Source organism: Halichoeres trimaculatus, unplaced genomic scaffold (genome assembly GCF_033239565.1).
Source record: "Halichoeres trimaculatus isolate MK-OKI-2021-1 unplaced genomic scaffold, fHalTri1.1 fHalTri1_scaffold_4, whole genome shotgun sequence".
NCBI classification, from domain to species: Eukaryota; Metazoa; Chordata; class Actinopteri; order Labriformes; family Labridae; genus Halichoeres; species Halichoeres trimaculatus.
This window is the reverse complement of record NW_027437182.1, coordinates 37,734,952-37,753,651: the sequence shown is the minus strand read 5'-3', so window position 1 is coordinate 37,753,651 and position 18,700 is coordinate 37,734,952. Positions and strand designations below refer to the sequence as shown.

The 18,700-nt window shown below is 47.5% G+C and overlaps 2 protein-coding genes across 5 annotated transcripts in view; both read right to left on the bottom strand.

Moving 5' to 3' along the window:
• Window positions 1-456: 456 nt before the first annotated feature.
• On the bottom strand, window positions 457-11,228 carry mysm1 (Myb-like, SWIRM and MPN domains 1). Its single transcript, XM_074668827.1, has 20 exons — window positions 11,086-11,228; window positions 9,678-9,780; window positions 9,488-9,558; window positions 8,882-8,956; window positions 8,718-8,796; window positions 8,418-8,516; window positions 7,915-8,335; window positions 7,589-7,823; window positions 7,376-7,506; window positions 6,959-7,062; window positions 6,798-6,875; window positions 6,642-6,724; window positions 6,473-6,527; window positions 5,963-6,013; window positions 2,545-2,619; window positions 2,267-2,455; window positions 2,018-2,150; window positions 1,760-1,865; window positions 1,618-1,675; window positions 457-1,528 (listed from the first exon to the last, which is right to left on the bottom strand). The coding sequence occupies exons 1-20, from the start codon at window positions 11,139-11,141 to the stop codon at window positions 1,184-1,186; spliced, it is 2,547 nt and encodes an 848-aa protein (XP_074524928.1). The 5' UTR covers window positions 11,142-11,228; the 3' UTR covers window positions 457-1,183.
• A 4,167-nt stretch (window positions 11,229-15,395) lies between these two features.
• Window positions 15,396-18,700, bottom strand: part of suco (SUN domain containing ossification factor) — a 56,976-nt gene continuing 53,671 nt past the window's right edge. The window contains exons 22-24 of one of the 4 annotated variants that reach the window (XM_074667751.1): window positions 18,547-18,602; window positions 16,464-16,784; window positions 15,396-16,323 (exon numbers count right to left, since the gene is read on the bottom strand). In XM_074667751.1, the coding sequence (XP_074523852.1) occupies window positions 16,189-16,323; window positions 16,464-16,784; window positions 18,547-18,602 (512 nt within the window). In that variant the 3' untranslated portion in view covers window positions 15,396-16,188. Of the gene's footprint in view, window positions 16,785-18,546; window positions 18,603-18,700 lie in introns of all 4 variants that reach the window. The other 3 variants (XM_074667749.1, XM_074667750.1, XM_074667752.1) reach the window with 3 other exon arrangements.

Here is an 18,700-nt window from a genome sequence, read left to right as displayed (position 1 = left end):
ATCCGACTTCGATTGGGATCCGCGCAGAAACGCATACTCAAAGAAAGGTTCCGGACGGGCGTAAGGCTGAAATAATTCGAAACAAGCCTACCGAGAAAATCCTCATCAACACTTTTCTTTGAAGAAGATAGTTACACTTTTACCAAACGAGATGTCAATATTATTTCTACACTACTGACAAATAAATATAAATAAATAAATCTGAACTGACGGTAACAATAAGTGATTATTGTTTAAAAAAAAAACTAGCATGACAAAGCATAACTTGGCATGTCACAACCTGAATATAATTCATTTTATTCATTCTGTGTCGTATTTTTAAAGTTTCCTTATTTTCAGGAGAATAAAGGTGGATGTGATGTTTGAAAACATCAAATTTTTACCAGAAATAAAACAAATATAAGGAAACCATGGTATGAAAATCTGTTTATTACTCTTTACAACAAAACATTTATCCTTTTCCTCTCTCTGTCTCTCTCTCTCTCTCTCACACACACACACCTTCAGGCACAGTCACTTCCTAAAGAAACCTCTGACACTGGCTGCAGGCTGTCTTTGGCCTGACTGACACGTCTGTTGTGTGATCTGAACATCAGCTGGTTTCAGGTAGTATCCACGCTCTCAGAAATAAAGAGGTCTGGTCTTTGAGGTTTAAGTGTGAGGAATAATAACAAGACTAAGACACTAACTTAGTGTGCTGGTAACACTGGTAGAAACAAACAGCATCCTCTAGATCAGAGGTCTTCAACAGGGGTCTGAGGCCCCTTGGAGGGTCTGTGGAGGTACTCCAGGGGGCCTGTGATATTTTTGTTTGGCTAGGAATTTTTTATATTTTCAATTAATCATCCCAAATATTTCATTTTTTCCTCGTGTTATTGTCTTTAACTCATCAGTGGACACACAGAGGCCAAAGATGTTATCTTTCAGTCAGAAATGAACACATACAGCAACACAGCAGCTCTCTCGGATTGAGACAGGTTCACTTAGAGTTCACTTCTAGCTCCTCAAGAGAGAGGAAGACCCGCCTTTATCTCTGCTCTGCCAATCACAGGGCTGCATGTTTCATACTCGCTCTGTCAAGTCATATGTATGTATGTATTTGTGAAAGGGAGTCCCTGCTACGTCTGTTAGGGGGTCCTCGGTCTGAAAAACGTTGAAGACCCCTGCTCTAACTGCTCCAGGATCAGAGTAAATAGTCGTGTTCAGAGGACAGTACAGAGCCCAGGTGTAACACCATGCTGCTCTCTGTGGGCTTCACATCATTGTCTCCATAAGAATCACTTCCTTCCTGCAGGGGGCGCTCCTCACTGAGCTGATTAAAAGCCTGCTCAGCTGAGTCCAGCAGTCTGAGTGAGGTATCCCATGCTTCCTCCTCCTCCTCCTCCTCCTCCTCCTCCTCCTCCTGCAGCTGCTGCTGCTGCTGCTTAGAGATGAAGTCAGACCTGAACATAGCTTGGATCTGAGTGAGGAAGGGGTCTCCCTCCTCATCTGGCAAGGGCTCCAGGTACCTGGCCAGAGACGACAGCATCTAAAGAAAGGAGGCAAATGAAAGAGGTCAAGACGACGAGGGGCAGAACAGCAGAAGCTGTGGACATGTGGCTGGATTCAAAGGCTGACCTTCTCCAGACAGGTGAGGTGGGAGTCTTTCCGGAACAATCTGTCCATCTGCACACTCCTGCACAGAGCAGACAAAGACGATGTTAGGCTTTCCTCCAGGCAGGGTCAGACTATGGAGGGCAGGATGTTGCCTATCACTCACCCGGGTGTCTGGCAGTATTTGCTGATGATCCACTGAGCTCTCCTCATGGTCTGCTCCCAGTCCGGTCGCTCTGATGATGACAGGAAATCAAACCTGTACGGCAGCTCTGTGGGGCATGGAGGCTTGGTTTACAGATCTTAAACCAACAGAGGATGCTCGGAGGGTTCAGAATGAGAAGAGAGCTACACACATTAAAGTTAGTCTGTCAGAGGTGTGTGTGTGTGTGTGCTTTTGTCTGTGTGTCTGTGCTTAACTCACTCTGAGGGCCTGAGGGCTCCAGGGTGTCTTTCACTAACAGGCAGGTGGTTTGGGAGTGGGGGGAGCGGTTAGCAGGGTCATATGGGCTTACAATCATCCCGATGAAGGGGGCTCCTCCACGGGAGAAATAACTCTGGGAGGGAAGAACCAGGTCAGATGAGAACGGGCCTGACTGGCATCAGGACCTCATACTACAAATCAGTTTCTGTATCCACAGACTCAGGAGGTCAGGAAGCTGTATGGTCTCACCTGGAACTGGTCCTGCGTGCTGATGTCTCGTACTGAAGGGTTGGGCTGGAAGGACGGGTGTGAGTGGTACCAGCCCACCACGCTGAAGCCCAGAGAGGACAGCACGTCACAGGCCTGAGTCTGAGACACCGGGTCCATCTCACACTGCAGCCCTGTGCTCACACTGTTACAGGGCTCTGCTGCACAGATCTGCACAGACACACACACACACACACCAGTGAGTATAAACTCCAGTATGTATAATCATCTCTCTCTTCCTCTTCATCGTTAGCTCTGACCTTCAACACTTTCTCCTCCTGGTTGAAGGTTCCTCCCAGCAGACCGATGACTTCTCCTCGGGACACATGAGCATGCTGACACACACACACACACACACACAGGATACACAGAGAACACACGTTAAAACCAAGGGGTTTTAGACTGGCGGCTGTTTGAGTCATAACTTCATTAAACAGGAGTGTGTGGCTTTTGTCTGATCAGGTCTCTGGGGGGTCCTTAGAGTCTGTTTCTGACAGTGTGTGTTTGGTATCAGTCCCCTCCAGCTGATGGAGTGGACTGATGGAGGCCTGTGACAGCAGCAGGTTAGAGAGGAAGGCAGAGGGCAGAGAAGTTAAAAACGAAAGGCAGAGAGGCCAGAGAGAGACTATAAACCACAGAGACCAGAAAGACTAAGTCAGGGCCAAAGGTCAGAAAAGAGGATTGAAGCAGCACCAAAATGTGTGTGTATGTATGCATGTATATATACAGTTGTGTTCAAAATAATAGCAGTCCCACATCAATAGCCAGATAAATCTCTGTTTTTGTTAGATTTTCAACTTCTACACTGCAAGTAAGTTTCTAAAAAGTTTAAGAAATGTATAGAGAACCAACAGACCCAACAGGCATGACGTGCATGCTGCTGATTCTGTGAAACTGAATCATTAACTGAAAGGGGTGTGTTCAAAAAATAGCAGTGCTGAGTTCAATTAGTGAGGTAATTGATTTTGTGACAAAAACAGGTGTCAAACAGGTGGCCCTTATATAAAGATCAAGACAACTGATGCTGCTCATGCTGGCTGTGCATTTGTCCATGAAAAACAGAGTGAAATGGGTCTTTCAAGACACTGTTCAGAGGAAGAGCGTTCTTTGATAAAGGAGTTAATAAAAGAAGGGAAAACCTATAAAGAGGTTCAGAAAATGATTGGCTGTTCAGCTAAAATGATTTCAAATGCTTTAAAGTGGCAGCCAAAACCAGAACAGCGAGGATGGAAAAGAAAAAACACAATTCGAAATGATCGGAGAATAACCAAAAAGGCAAAGGCTCAGCCGATGATCAGCTCCAGGAGGATCAAAAAAGATCTAAGGTTGCCTGTGAGTACTGTAACAATCAGACAACGCCTGTGTGAAGCCAAGCTTCCTGCAAGAAGCCCACACAAAGTCCCATTGTTAAAAAAAAGACATGTCCTGAAGCGGTTACAAGTTGCCAAAGGACACATTGACCGGCCTACCATGAAATGGTGTAATATTTTGTGGACTGATGAGAGTAAGATTGTTCTTTTTGGGTTGAAGGGTCACAGACAGTTTGTCAGACGACCTGAAAACACTTAATTCAAACCACAGTACACAGTGAAGACAGTGAAGCATGGTGGTGCAAGCGTCATGGTATGGGGATGTTTCTCGTACTAAGGTGATGGTCCTATTTATCTCATACCAGGGATCATGGATCAGTTTGAGTACATCAGAATACTGGAATAAGTCATGCTGCCGTATGCTGAAGAGGAAATGCCCTTGAAATGGGTATTTCAACAAGACAATGACCCCAAACACACCAGCAAGCGAGCAAAATCATGGTTCCAGACAAACAAAATTCAAGTAATGGAGTGGCCAGCACAATCCCCGGACCTCAATCCCATCGAAAACTTGTGGGCTGACATAAAAAATGCTGTTCATGAGGCAAAACTAAGAAATGCAGAGCAATTGTGGAACGCAGTACAATTGTCCTGGGCTTCAATACCCGTTGACCGGTGCCAGAAGTTGGTAGACTCCATGCGCCACAGATGTGAAGCTGTGATCAGAAACCATGGTTATGCAACTAAATATTAGTTTGTGATTCTCAGGAAAGTTGAATCATCAAGAATTTCTTTATTTATACATAACATTTTTGAGTTTGTAAATAAAGATGTCAACACTGCTATTTTTTTGTACATTGTATTTCTTGACTTTCTGTAAAATATTATCAAATTCAATCACTTTTTCAATTGTTTTTGCTTTAAAAAAGAATGTGCAGTGTCCCCAATGCATTTGTTTGCATTGAAATAAAATTTATTTGAAGAATTTTGAGGTTTACTCACCTTTTTCAACACACTGCTATTATTATGAACATAACTGTATATACACATTCAGCAGCCACTTTATTAGGTTGACCTTGCTTGTACTGGGTTGGACCCACTTTTGCCCTCAGAACTGCCTCAATCCTTAGTGGCATAGCTTTAACAAGGCGCTGGAAACATTCCTCTGAGAGTTTGGTCCATATTGACATGATAGCATCACACAGTTGCTGCAGATTTGTCGGCTGAACATCCATGATGAGAATCTCCCGTTCCACCACATCCCAAAGGTGCTCTATTGGATTGAGATCTTGGGACTGTGGAGGACAATTGAGTACAAGGAACTCACTGTCATGTAAAAGATGCTCAACTGGTACTAAGGGGCCCAAAGTGTACTGAGAAAATATCCCCCACACCATTACACCAGCAGCAGCAGGCTGAACCGTTGATACAAGGCAGGATGGATCCATGCTTTCATGTTGTTGACGACCCTACCATCCCAATGTGGAGCAGAAATCTAGACTCATCAGACCAGGCAACGTTTTTCCAATCTTCTATGGTCCAGTTTTGGTGTTGCTGTGTGAATTGTAGCCTCAGTTTCCTGTTCTTAGCTGACAGGAGGGTCACCCGGTGTGGTCTTCTGCTGCTGTAGCCCATCTGTCTCAAGGTTGGACGTGTTATCACAAACACACTCCTCTTCTGTTGCCATAGGCGAACACTGTCCACAAGCGCACCACCAGTTCACATTGAGTCGTGGACATGCTCCTGTTTGTTGTTCTCGAGCCAGCTCTTCGTCTCTCTCCCTCTGCATCCTTCTTTCATGGAGCTCCTCATCCGTGTACTCAGGCTCAAACCGGTAAGGACAACCGTCAAACGTTTGTTTACCAGGTCAGCTCTGGGTCAGCTGACCCACCTGAAGACGGTAGACGGGCTGACTTTATGATAACACAGGCGATGGATGAAAAAATATAGCCGTAATGAGCGATTTTGCAGAGATTATGTCTGGTGCTGAAGCTTCCTTGCCGTGGCCCGCGCTAAGTGCGGCTAAAATGGGTTGGATCTAAATAACTTCTGAAGGACTCCGAGCTGCACAATGTTTGTCTGAGTGAGTATATGAGCATGCACACACCTATAAATAATGCCCAGGTGTGAAGAAACAGGAGTTGCCCTTTGAGCATCCTTTCTTCCCCATTCTGATGCTTGGTTTGAACTGCAGCAGATCGTCTTGACCTGTATACATGCTGTAATGCACTGAGTTGCAGCCATGTGATTGGCTGATTAGAAATTTGCGTTAACGAGCAGTTGGACAGGTGTGCCTAATAAAGTGGCCGGTGAGTGTAAATATATATGTGTTTACGCGTGTGTGTGTGTGTGTGTGTTTTTTGCATACCATGTCTATGACGAGGAGAGTCTCTGCACACACGATCACCTGGAATGGTTCCTGAGAAAAGACGGATTGAATGAGAATAAATTGGAAGTAACATCATTTAACAGATCCAGACTTCTTAGGGGCCGGTCTCTGATTAGCCTCTAAGGGACAGGAACAGTGATGTATACAGCTTCTGGTCTATATGAAGTGTTTAAACTCTACGACCTAATTTTGATCCTTTTGGCTGCCATGGTTTTTATGGTTTTAACCGTTTTTATGTTTTTAATGGTTTAATGGTGACAATGGTCAAATGCTTTTAATGTATTTCTTTTTTTTCCTGTACAGGACTTTGGTCCACGGTGTCTGTTGTCTGTGATTCTGCTGCTCTTCAGTATGAGGCCTCTAAAGCAGCCGAGTCTGAGGCTGATGGTCTGGACTCAGGGACCTGATCCTCCTAACACCCCTGTGTTCTTTAGAGGTTACAGTTTCAGTTCTGGGCTTAAGGCTGACTGACAGGGTAACGCTGCTGACCTGTACGTCCTCTCCAAACGACCTGCAGGGAATCAGCTGAAAGGGGTCCACAGACCTGCAGGACAGACAGAAAGAGGGTCAGTGTGTAGACCTGTTTGAGTTGAGGTCTGCATGCTGTGTGTGTGTGTGTGTGTGTGTGTGTGTGTGTGTGTGCGCGCATCACACTGACTCTCTGGATCTAGAGCTCCTGCAGGATTTGGCTCTGCTCTTGGCCTCTGCTCTCCTCTGAGCCAGCTCCTCTGCACTGAGGTGCTGAGAAACAGGATCACAACAGACAGATGAGCTCATGGACTCTGGACTGGACTCTGATGGATCTCTAACATACCTCAAACGTCTGTCCCTCCAGGTCTTTAGCATCACACCAGTTCCCCCATGTGTCCCGCACACGGCGCTTCCTGGTACGCTGTGATGAGCAGCCAATCAGCCGTTAGCTCAGACTTCACATACTCCTATTCTATCAGAGGAGAGTACCTGAGGATTACCCACCATGCTCTGCAGCCTCTGAGCCAGCTGGTACGCCTCTATCATGTCTCTGCCTTCCTTCTGCCTGGAGCGGTCCAGAACCCGGGGTCGGTTGTAGACCGCCTGCTCTGTGGGAGAAGGGGTCAGACACATCTGATCTCCTTTTCATTCACTCAGAACCCTTCAGCTCACCTGACAACCTGTGACCCCCCCAGAGTCCCAGAGAGGACTCATCTACATCCCATCTAGGGTCGCTGTCAGACCACAGCAGGACTCAGACACCATGTGATGAAGAGTCAGGTCCCAGGGACCAGAGCATCAGCTGGACCTCCTTCTCAGTAGAACCACAGAGAAAGCTGCTGGGTCCTCAGAGCAACACAGTGCTTTGTGTGAAGACCTGCACACCTGTCCCTCTTAAAGAGACGAGTGCGGTGGACTCACCACAGCCGAAGTTGATGGCTCCGATCAGCTCCAGGTAGGTGTGGATCCTCCCAATGCAGTTCACGTCTCCACAGTTCTTCAAGCCCGGCCGGACTGAGGTCTTATTCAGATACCTGGGTCTGCTCTTCATCCTGGGAACAGAACACACACTGAGCTCCTCTTCCTGAGCAGGGTGATGAAGAAACGTGTGACCAATCACAAGGCAGGGTTTACCACTGGTCCAGGATGTAGTTTCGGATCTTCAGGTATCTTTCCGGGGTCTTGGAGGGTCGGCCCTCGAAGAACTCTGCGATGGCTTGCTTCTCGTCCTCGCTGATGCTCTCCATGTCCATCTCCACCTCCTGATCAGGGGCCTTCAGCTCCTCCTGCTCCTCCTCTTCCTCCTGCTGCTCCTCTTCCTCCTGCTGCTCCTCATCTGGTCCCTCCCTCAGAGTGTTCTGGGGCGGCTCTAAGAGGACAGAGAACCATACTCAGACTCCAGACAGGAAACAGGAAGGAACATATTGTGAGGTGGATCTACTGGACAGCCTCAGTCTTACCTGATCTGTCCCTGCAGGCCTCCTCCAGTGGACCGCCCTCGGCTGGACTCTCAGACTGGGAGCTCTGGGAGTCTGTGTGAGGAACTGAGCTTCTCTGGTCCGTCCCAGTACCCCAACTGTCTGGTCCAGGACTTGGAGACAAGATGCTGTGGCTGCTTTGATCCTCAATCTCAGTGGGACCTGGTTCAGTCACCTCCCCCTGGGGGTCTGTGTGGATCTCTGTTTGCTGCTCCATCGGGCAGGACTCTCCGTCTTCACTCAAGTCATCGGTGATGTCCACTTCCTGGTCCTCCTCGTCAGACAGCTTCTCGATCTTCACCGTGTTTGTCAGGAGGGGGTGCTGACTGCAGCTGAGTTGAGGAGACTGCAGGAGCAGGACCGGACCAGCTGGGGGAGCAGCAGCTCTCAGCTCCGATTTAGCCTGAAATAAATAAATGACAAAAATGTCACCGACGCAGGAGGATCAGACTGGATCAGCTCTAGGATCCAGGTGGAGGTCTCACCTTGTGTTTGAAGTACTGCCTGGCATAACTCTTGACCTGAAGGACAGAGCGGCTCCCCAACAGCTTTGAGATCTTAGTCCACCTCCGTCCAAACTGAGCCTGCAGAGAACACACCACAGAGACCAGAGACCCATTTCAGACCGGTCAGGGACCCATCAGAGAGCTATCAGGGACCCTTCAGAGACTCATCAAGGACCCACCAGGGACCTGTCAGAAACCCTTCAGTGATCCATTGGAGACCCGCCAGAGATTTGTCAGACCTGTCAGAGCGGCCCTATTTACCTGAACACTTAGACTTACCAGGCCTTGCTCAAACAGCTCTCTCTCCTGATTGGTCCAGCGAGATGAGGATCCAGAGGAGGCAGATTTAGCTGGAGACCTGATCATCAGCAGACAGAAGGAGGACGTGAACACCAACAAAGACAGGAGAGGCTGAGTGCCAGCTGCAGGAGTAACACACTCACCTCTTCACTCTGGGCTTGTTGTTCACACCACTCCCCCAAAGGTGAGTCTGAACCTTCTCACCTGTCAGGTAGTATCTGTAAGTCAGCTCAGGACAAACACACATCATGATCACACACACTTCACACTCATATTTTAAATCACAGTAGTAAACATTCACATAATTTACTTCTGAAGGGAAGATCAATAAAACAGGTTAGAGCACAGTTTGAAGAGTTTCTCAGAATCCTGATCTGGGATCATCATTCCATAGGTGCTTCCTCTGTTTGGAGGTCTGGTCTTCCTTCATGTTTGAGTATTTAGTATGAATGAGTAAAAAGTACCAAAGTTGGATGTTCAGACTGAGTGTGTGTAGATTCGCAAACCTCTACCTCCTATGTTGTAGAAATCACAGAATCTGTCTGTGAACTGATCAAAAAAACTCTGTTCTATGAAACAGCATCAGATCCAAGAGAACCATCTTCACAAGACCTCTATATTTCTCCACAGGATCTCCACAAGGTCTCCACGAGATCTTCACAAGATCTTCACAGCTTAACAAGATCTCCATGAGACTAGCTGGAATGATGTGGTTATCATGTAGGATCTCCTGACTGGACCAAGGATACTGTTCCTCCAGCAGCATCTTCTCTATCACCTCCCTGTTCTCCACGCTGATAGAGGAGTCCAGCTCCCATGGCTGCAGAGAGACAAGGGACAGAGTGAGCATGAGCACAGCAAGTCATCCATGTAGCCCCAGGTAAACACAGGTAGACACAGGTACTGGGATACATATACAGTTCATTGTGAAACACATACCAGCACTCCAGTGCTGTTCTTCCAGGCAGGTTGTAAGAACTGGTCCTGGAGTAAACCTGGTCCCTGTTGCTGGTCCTGAATGAAATGTGGTCCCTGCAGCTCACTGACACACACAGAGAACATCCTTTAAAATTCAAACTTAACCTGTCTCACATGTCTCAGTTTTGTCTCATGTGTCTCAGTCCTCACTCAGGTGTCTCAGTCCTGTCTGAGGTGTCTCACTGCTGTCACATGTGTCTCAGTCCTGTCTCGGGTGTCTCAGTCCTGCATCTGGTGTCTCACTTCTGTCTCAGGTGTCTTAGTCCTGTCTCAGTGTTGTCTTGGGTGTCTAATTTCTGCACCAGGTGTCTCAGTCCTCCTTCAGGGGTCTCAGTCCTGCTTCAGGGGTCTCAGTCCTGCGTCAGGTGTCTCAGTCCTGCATCAGGTGTCTCAGTCCTGCATCAGGTGTCTCAGTCCTGCGTCAGGTGTCTCAGTCCTGCTTCAGGGGTCTCAGTCCTGCATCAGGTGTCTCAGTCCTGGGTCAGGTGTCTAAGTCCTGCTTTAGGGGTCTCAGTACTGCGTCAGGTGTCTCAGTCTTGCGTCAGGGGTCTCAGTCCTGCGTCAGGTGTCTCAGTCCTGCTTCAGGGGTCTCAGTCCTGCGTCAGGGGTCTCAGTCCTGCATCAGGGGTCTCAGTCCTGTGCAGGGGTCTCAGTCCTACACCAGGTGTCTCAGTCCTGCGTCAGGGGTCTCAGTCCTGCTTCAGGGGTCTCAGTCCTGCGTCAGGGGTCTCAGTCCTGCGTCAGGTGTCTCAGTCCTGCTTCAGGTGTCTCAGTCCTGCTTCAGGTGTCTCAGTCCTGCTTCAGGTGTCTCAGTCCTGCTTCAGGTGTCTCAGTCCTGCGTCAGGGGTCTCAGTCCTGTCTGTGACTGATCAGTTCCAGCTTATGGATCAGGACCAGGTCAAACAGGAAGCAGTAAGATGAAGGACAGCTTCATTTCTTCCACTGTTAGAAAGTGTTAGAAACTGAGCCTTTGGCAAAGAGCAGCAGGCTGAAATAATCGAAACTCCAGTCCTGGTGTGGAGGGGTGGCTGGAGCGCTTGTTTTCTGTTCACCTGTCCTCTGATGTAGACCATCCAGCCCGCTGATCAGTCATTTCCCCCTGTAACCATACAGCCTGTGGAACAGCCATGTGGCCTCTGCTGTTTGATACACACATACAGTCCATCTGAGAGATTTAGAGCGACCTCCTTCTATTGCATATACAGAAACTAAACACACACGCCGACAGCCGACACGGGTCTCTGCTCTGTGGTTATGAGAAACAGGCCCAGGTCGCAGTAAAGCGGTATCTTAGACAGAGTATAGTCATTGAAAGTAACCACAGGTGGTTTTCTGGCCTCATGAAGGTAAATACAGTTTTTGTTCTAACCTCGGGCTGATGTCGAACTCCTCTCCTTCGATATCAACATCTAGCTCGTCCTCCATGTTGTTTTCCAACGGGAACAGAGAGCGCTCTGCAGCGACACCATGTGGCCGGATGTCCAACCTTCACCACTCCGCTGACACGCTCCAGCTCAATAGTATCCAGCTTGATCCAGCTGCATCCCTGCAGGCTGCAGTCTCACGGCACTGTTTTCTCGCTACAGCGCCACCTAGTGAATTGGAGTTGTCTTTCAGCTCACGGCGGTGATTCTCAAAATCGAACCCATTGGAGATGTTTGCGTAACTGACCAATATTGTAGCAATAATAATTAGCAAAAATGTCTGTTAACTCACAATGACAAATATTAGAAACAAACACTTTTTGAGCAGAGGAATTGACCAATAATTATGCAATAATAATAAGCAAAAAAGTGTGTTAACTCATAATGACACATACTAAAATCAAACACTTTTTTTAAAGCGGAGGAATTTACCAATATTTATGCAATAATAATTGGCAAAAAAGTCTGTTAACTCATAATTATACATATTAAGACAAAAAAGAACAATATATATAATATTTTTATTTTTAATCTTAGACATTTCTATGTAGGTCTAGGGTTCGTCATCGAACTCACAAACTCTGTTTTCAATTATACTTTTTATTCACCGCTCAAATTCCTTTCTTTTACTGAAATCATAAACATAAAAATCACTGCTTAGTTAATAAAGTTAACATTGATTTTTCTCTTCAGAAATGCATGTACTGGATTTAATTACTGGAATTTGCATGATAGTTACAAAATAAACTACTAAATACAAATTAATGTAGGGGCATGTCAAATCAAGCAATGTCTCCTCTTAATTGAAATAAAGGTACATTCAACTCAATCTCACAGTTTTGTGTTGGTGTCATTTGCAGGGATTAGGCTAAATAAGTTAAGATAGTGTAATCAATTAACGTTAGCTTGACAGAATCGTCGCTGCATCCAAATAAAATAAGTATGTTTTTGTTCAGGATCAGGAATACTAACTGATATTTCTAGCTTATTGCAAATGTAAGCTATTTTAGTATCAGAACATAACTTCATTAATTGAAAGAAAGTCATAGGTGTGTAAAACCTGTAAACCAGGTGAAGTTTTTAATTATTATTTTTAACATTCTTAATCATGGTGAGTAGTGGTTGGTCCACCACTAACAGAGGGACCTGATGGGGGTTGATGTGCTCAGTTGTCCTATTAACCAGTCTATAGCAGGAAGCAGTTCTTCAGATTAATGTATGTTTGTTTGTTTGTTTTGCATTATCAGCTGCTGCTGGCCTGTAAAGCTTTCAGCATGTTTTGTGCCAGGATGTACTGTTATGCTGCATGGACTCTTTATCTGGAAGTTTACTGTCTGGGTGGGGACCAGCACCAATGGCTCTGAACTGACATGCAAGGCTGAAAATACCCGTGAATGCTCCCTTCCAAAAACATTAACAGGTCTAGATCCCAAACATCAAGACAAGACAAGACAAGAAGTCTGATCTCATCTGAGCCCATCGTGACTACATAGCTTGCAGCAATTAGCAAGTTACAATGGCAAGGAAAGCTTTCCTTTAACAGGCAGAAACCTCGGACAGAACCAGACTCAGACAGATATTTGAGGAGACTGGGATGGGGTTGGGTTGGGGGGTGGGGGTGGCAGTAACTATAGTTACTGTATGGTCAGTAACTATAACAGGACATTAAGAGTAGAAGTTAGACTGACAGATAGAGAGAGGGAAACAGGAGCCCTGTGTGTCAGTTTCCCCCGACAGTCTAAACCAGGGGTAGGCAACCTAGGGCAGGGGTACTATAGCTGGCATTTTTATAAACATGCCAGCTATAGTACCCCTGCCCTATTTGATAGACTGCCAGCTTGGCCATTCTGGCGAAATAATTATTATACTAATAATAATAATAATAATAATTTACAAATGGTTTTATGGAAGAAGTGTTGGCACTCTGGGAATGAGTGAATTTTAAAGTGGCATGAGTCATCTACAAAAGGTTGCCTACCCCTGCTGTAGGTGCTTTGACTGAAGGCTTGGTGGTCCAGGATACGTGAGCATGGTTTTAATTTCTGTAGTGTTGTTTGAAATTTCACTGAAACGTCTGCTGAGGTCATTATTCCCACTGGGCTCCTCAGGGGCCGCATAAAACCATCAAACACCAACATTAGTTCCCACTTCCCCTGAATCAGGGTGTTTAACAAGCCTCAGTTTATACCACTGAACATCAGTTTGACCCTTGCCAGGCGCTACCCAAGTAGCTGCCTGTTGCAGCAGCTCTCTTGTCTTTGTCCGTTTCTTGTAATTTTTTGTCTCTTTTTCGTCATCTTTGTATTTGGAGTGGATCATCACTTTGTATGGTTCATTGTCGGTCACGGACACCGAACTTTTTGTGTCTTCAGTGATATTTTTACTACTTTTCTCCTGTGTTTGTCTGGAGATCCTACATGTAACCATGGCTGCATTGTTTACATGTGAAATTAGCTGTTAGCAGCCTGTAGCATGTCAATGCTAACTAGTGTAGGGCTTGATGATTTCCCTCGAGCTGAGGAGGAGGAGGTGAGGACGACGTGATGGTTCTCGGATGTGAGCTGGGAGGTGACGACGTGGACCTGTCCTTCCATCCATCGTTGTTGGGAACGTGGGATCTAGCCCCGGGGGATGGACGAGCTAGCTGTGCTAACCCAGCGGCATCATGCTGTTCACGGACGTGGCTGACAGAGCTGACATCTGACGCCGGCCCCACATTGGAGGAGCTTCACCTGCTGTGAGCAGACAGGATCCAGGAGACAGAGACTGAACAGACTGCTGGGGAGGCTCAGTCCTGGACCCTGTGGAGGTGGAGACTGGCTGGGCTGGAGAGTGGTGGACGAGTGGTGGATGGGATGTCGTCATCTATTTTCTTATGGACTTTTTTGCACATTCTATACTCTTTCTTACTTTTGTTTTCTTAAATGCTGCGGTGACTCCTGAATTTCCCCTCGGGGATAAATAAAGTATTTTCTATTCTATTCTATTCAGTGACAGTTTGCCCACTAAATGATCTGAAATCAAAAGGAAACTTTAACACATGGTCCAGCTCAGTGACAGATCCTTCATCATAAACAGAGACACAGTGAAAGACAACAAAAAAAGTTTTATTTAGAAATTCACAGTTTCTAATGGCACTACAGTTTGTAGTAACTCACTCCTGCTCAAGAGTCCTGTGCAGCTCTTCAGAGTGACCACAGAGAGACAGAGAGAACAGAAAGCACTTGACAATAAGGTAGAAAAACAAAAAGGCGTGAGGAGTCATACAAAGTGCACACTGAGTTTCTCCCTCTGCTCGCTGTGTTACAGGATGAGTGCATCCATAGTAGTCCAACTCAGAACTCACACACACACACACACACACACACACACACACACACACACACACACGTGAGATCAACATGCACACAGGATGACACACACACATGAAATCATACACACTCAGAGGGTAAAATGGATGCTCCTCTGGTGTGTGGAACAAACAGAATCACATTTAAAGTGTTGAAACCATCGTCTGCTGCGTTCCCTGTATCCATCAACAACAGCATAGTCCTTTAAAACCAGCACTCAGGGAGGGGGGGCATGGAGAGCAATAAGACCAGGGTAAAAGAGTGACTGAGTGTGTGTGGGGGGGGCAGAGAGACGAAAACATGTCAGAGTGGTTAAAAGAAGCAGGCGTGTTACAGATCATGGGGTCAGAGGACCAGCTGCTCAGAGGTGATGATGATGATGATGATGATGATGATGATGATGATGATGATGAAGACGTTCTGTCTCTGTCAGACTGAGCCTGATCCACACACACACACACACACAGCCGTTCAGAAACCTCACACTCACTCACAAACAGGAAGTCCACTAACAACAGAAACGAATGCTCTGCCTGACCACAGGAGGGCCATGTGACCATGGACAGGCCCAGCTCACATCAGGACCTTGTGAAGCCTTCCCCCAGCAGCTCTGAACAGACCCAGACGCAGCAGAGACAGGATCCAAACCGGGTCTGTGAAAGTGCTGCTGTGTGGCACCTCGGGCCCAGGTAAACCCGGCTCAGGACTCGTAGAAGGAAAGGGGGGTACGGTCTGCAGGATTCTGTGCAACAGGTGTCTGACTCACTGTGACTCTGCAGGCTGACGGAAGTACGCACAAACACCGCCAGCTTTAAATAAATAAATAGATAAATAAAAGGGCTCTGTCAGACTTGGCTGCAGGGTCCAGTAGTCTAAATGTATGTGTGTGTGTGTGTGTGTGTGTGAGTGTGTGTGTAAACATTCAGCTCAGCCATCCAACATGCCCCTACAGTGCAGTGAACCCTGACCAGGAAACTAGACCTTCACAGAGGAGAAAGAATAAAAGCAGCATGGAGCAGAGCGCCAACGCCTGAGGATACCTGCAGCTCTCTACCACCATCTGTGTTGGTGTGTGTGTGCGTGTGTGAGTGTGACCACTGAGGATCTTCAAACTGCTGCATCTGAGTCTGTTATTTAAGGGGAACAAGAAGGCTCTCACACACACGCACGCGCACACAAACACACACACAGACGGTTCTTCATTCAGCTCAGCTGGTGGATCTGGGCGGAGCTTGGAGAGACTGAGGAGTGGGGGGGCTTAATGATGCTCCATGGGGGCTCAACACTCTGGTCCCAGACAGGCGGAGAGGAAGGAGGAGACACACCCACAATACTTCATGACGTTCCTGCAGGGCTGGGGGCGTGGACTCTGCTTCCTGTGCTCAGAGGGGGAGGGGCTAATGCTCACTGACACTCAGCTGTAGGAGCAAAATGTGCTTCTCCAGTAGAAAACATGGGCTGTAAGGATCTGACTGAAACCTTAAGTCTCTGTGTCCACCATCATCGTCATCCTCCTCCTCGTCATCCTCAGATGCTTGGAGTCACGAGTTCAGCTTTTAAAGGCACATTACCGTAAACAGGTCTCTGACTGCAGGTCCCCACGGTCCCCCTGCAGCTCTTGGGTGCATCTGGGTGCTCATGGGAAATGTAGTTCTTTGGGATGCAGTAAGACCTCATCTCCTTCCTCCACAAAGACTGCTACCATAAAGTGTGTGTGTGAGTGTTTGAGTTAGTGTGTGTGTTTACACGTGTCCCGTGACAGCGGTCACCCCGATGGTCCCAACATTCAGCTCTTTGTTTCCCTTCATCAGCTGCTGCAGGCTGGGCAGAGAGGCCACGCCCCCCCCTGGCATGGCTGGGAACTGCAGCTCCGTCTGCCGGGACTTCTTCCTCTTCACCGAACGCTTCTCCTGACGAGACTTGTTGAGGGGGGGCTGCGTGAGGGAGAAGGGGAGGGCGTGGCCGTTACAGAGGCCGGCCAAGGGGAAGCTGGGGGAGGGAGGGGGGAGGCGGCTTGTGAAGGACTCCTCAGAGTGTGTTGACGAGCTGCAGCTGCTGGTCTCTAAAGGAGGCAGGGAGGGCACCTCCTCTGCTGAGGGAGGGGGAGGAAGGGGAATAGCAGGAAGGGGTGGGAGGGGGGGAGAAGGAGAGCGAGGAGGGCGTGGTGCAGGGGGGGGCTCAGGTAGACATGGCTGGAAACCGTTACACTTTGGCTCCCCCAACGAGGGCGGGACCGGAGACTCAGACTTCAGGAGCTCCACTTTGTCCAAAGACTTTGATTTACAGCGTTTTTTCTGCAGATAGAGAGAGAAGGGGGGGGGGGGGGGGGTGTCAAACATCAGACAGAGAGAGACAATGTGACACTGAACAGTCAAAGAGGGGCAGGTTACAGGAAATGATGTCAGAGGCAAACAGGTCACAGGATATGATGTTGGAGACAAACACCTATAAACTCCACAGAGCAGAGCTGCTCAGTCAGCTGGAGGGTCAGCTCCACATGTTCTGTCTCTGCTTTATAGACTCTAACTTCACAAAGTGAACGTCGTGTTCTGACCATGCTAACAGGCCGTGTCAACGTTCAGGCCTCGTCTTTAATTCTGTCTTTAATTCTGAAGTCAGACCTGTTTCTGGCCCTGTCGGCTGAATGAAGCTGACACTCAGTCTGATGAGTGGAGGTTTCTCTAAAATCAGACAGTAACAACACTAACTCTGAGCTGACATGCTGGGTCATCTGATGAGCTCTGATCCAAGAGAGGCACTGACAGCACCCAGAGCAGAACACAGACACCGTCTCTGGCCCCGTTTACACGACAACGTTTCATCCAAAAACGCTAAGAGGTAATGGAAAAAAAATCAGTGTTTACACAAAAAACTCTGTAGTGAGCATGCCAGGCCTGGAGGTGGTGCTATAAAGCCATGTTTCCACCAAGCAGACCGGTTTGGTTCGTCTTGGCGTGCATTTTGCGGCGTTTCCACTGACTCATCCCGGGACAGATCCCTAAAAAACCGAGACAAGCCGGCCTACTTTTTTGGGACCCTTCCGCATAGGTGCCAGACTGAACCGATCCGCTCTCGGAAGGTGGAGCTACAACACTGCAGACCGTCAAAAGAATCGTCACCTACCCCTACAGTGGCTGTATTTCTCCTGGTGGCTCACAGACTTCTCTGAAACGAAGCTTGATTGCACTTAGTAACAGAGAGCTACATGACAATCACAGAGAGGACGAAATGCTGCATGTCTTCAATCTGTGCTCTTTGTTTATTGCGTTTTTTTTTTTCTTCTTTGTTGGATTTATTAGCAGGGTAAGCTGCTACGGCATCACGCTATTGTTTAACAGATGCGGCTTTCGGCAACTGGCTTACACGCCGCCTACCACTAGAGGGCACAGTTTGCTGTGGAAACCGCATCAGGCTTAACTGTACCAAACCGTCCCAAACCGTACTGAACCGAACTGGACTGCTTGGTGGAAACGCGGCTAACTGTCTTGTACAGAAGCAGCTTTTGGGAGATCTTTACCGGAGTAAAGTTGGGCTGAACATCCGGTGCTTTGGTAAATACTAAGTGAAGAAGTAGAGCAACAGATGCACATTTTGTATAAAGACAGTCAGCAGATTGAGCAGATTGAGCAGTGCATGCACAACACGGTAGTCTGTGACAGTCGTAACAACTGTACTGTTGTCCTGTTGTATACTCTCATGCGGAGCAGTGTGATGTCAGCGTTTCCACGAAGAACGCCGGCTTACTGTTTACACGGCAACGTGTCGGCAGCGTTTCAGAAATATCCCACTCTGGAGGCCGTTTTCAAAAGTTTGTGTTTTAGGTCGGCTGAAAAGCTGTTTCCTTGTAACAGGAGGCTGGAACGCAACAAAACTTTTGCGTTTCACCCTAAAACCATTGTCGTGTAAATGGCCCCTCTGACTGATCTTAATCCTGTCAGATGACAGGTCCACAGCTCAGCATGCTGTCTCTCTCACACACATACACACACACAGAGTCAGAGAGAAGAGAGGAGAGACAGACACAGACAGACTGACGGACAGACAGACAGACTGTACCTTCTTCTCTGGAGAAAACCTGAGAGGTTCTACAATGTACAGGTCATCAGGACCTACTGGGGAGGGGGGAGTGGAGAAGGGGAGAGGGGGAGAGGGGGCAAGTTAATGATGGAATGGAAAACAAGAGCACATACATGACACAAGCATGGAGGGA

Excerpts from the sequence above, each read along its gene's own strand:
- mysm1 (XM_074668827.1), bottom strand. The coding sequence starts at position 11,141 with ATGGAGGACGAGCTAGATGTTGATATCGAAGGAGAGGAGTTCGACATC. Across the intron at positions 9,559-9,677 it reads AGAACAGCACTGGAGTGCTG|CCATGGGAGCTGGACTCCTC; the intron begins GTATGTGTTTCA and ends GTCTCTCTGCAG. Across the intron at positions 1,676-1,759 it reads AAATACTGCCAGACACCCGG|GAGTGTGCAGATGGACAGAT; the intron begins GTGAGTGATAGG and ends TGCTCTGTGCAG.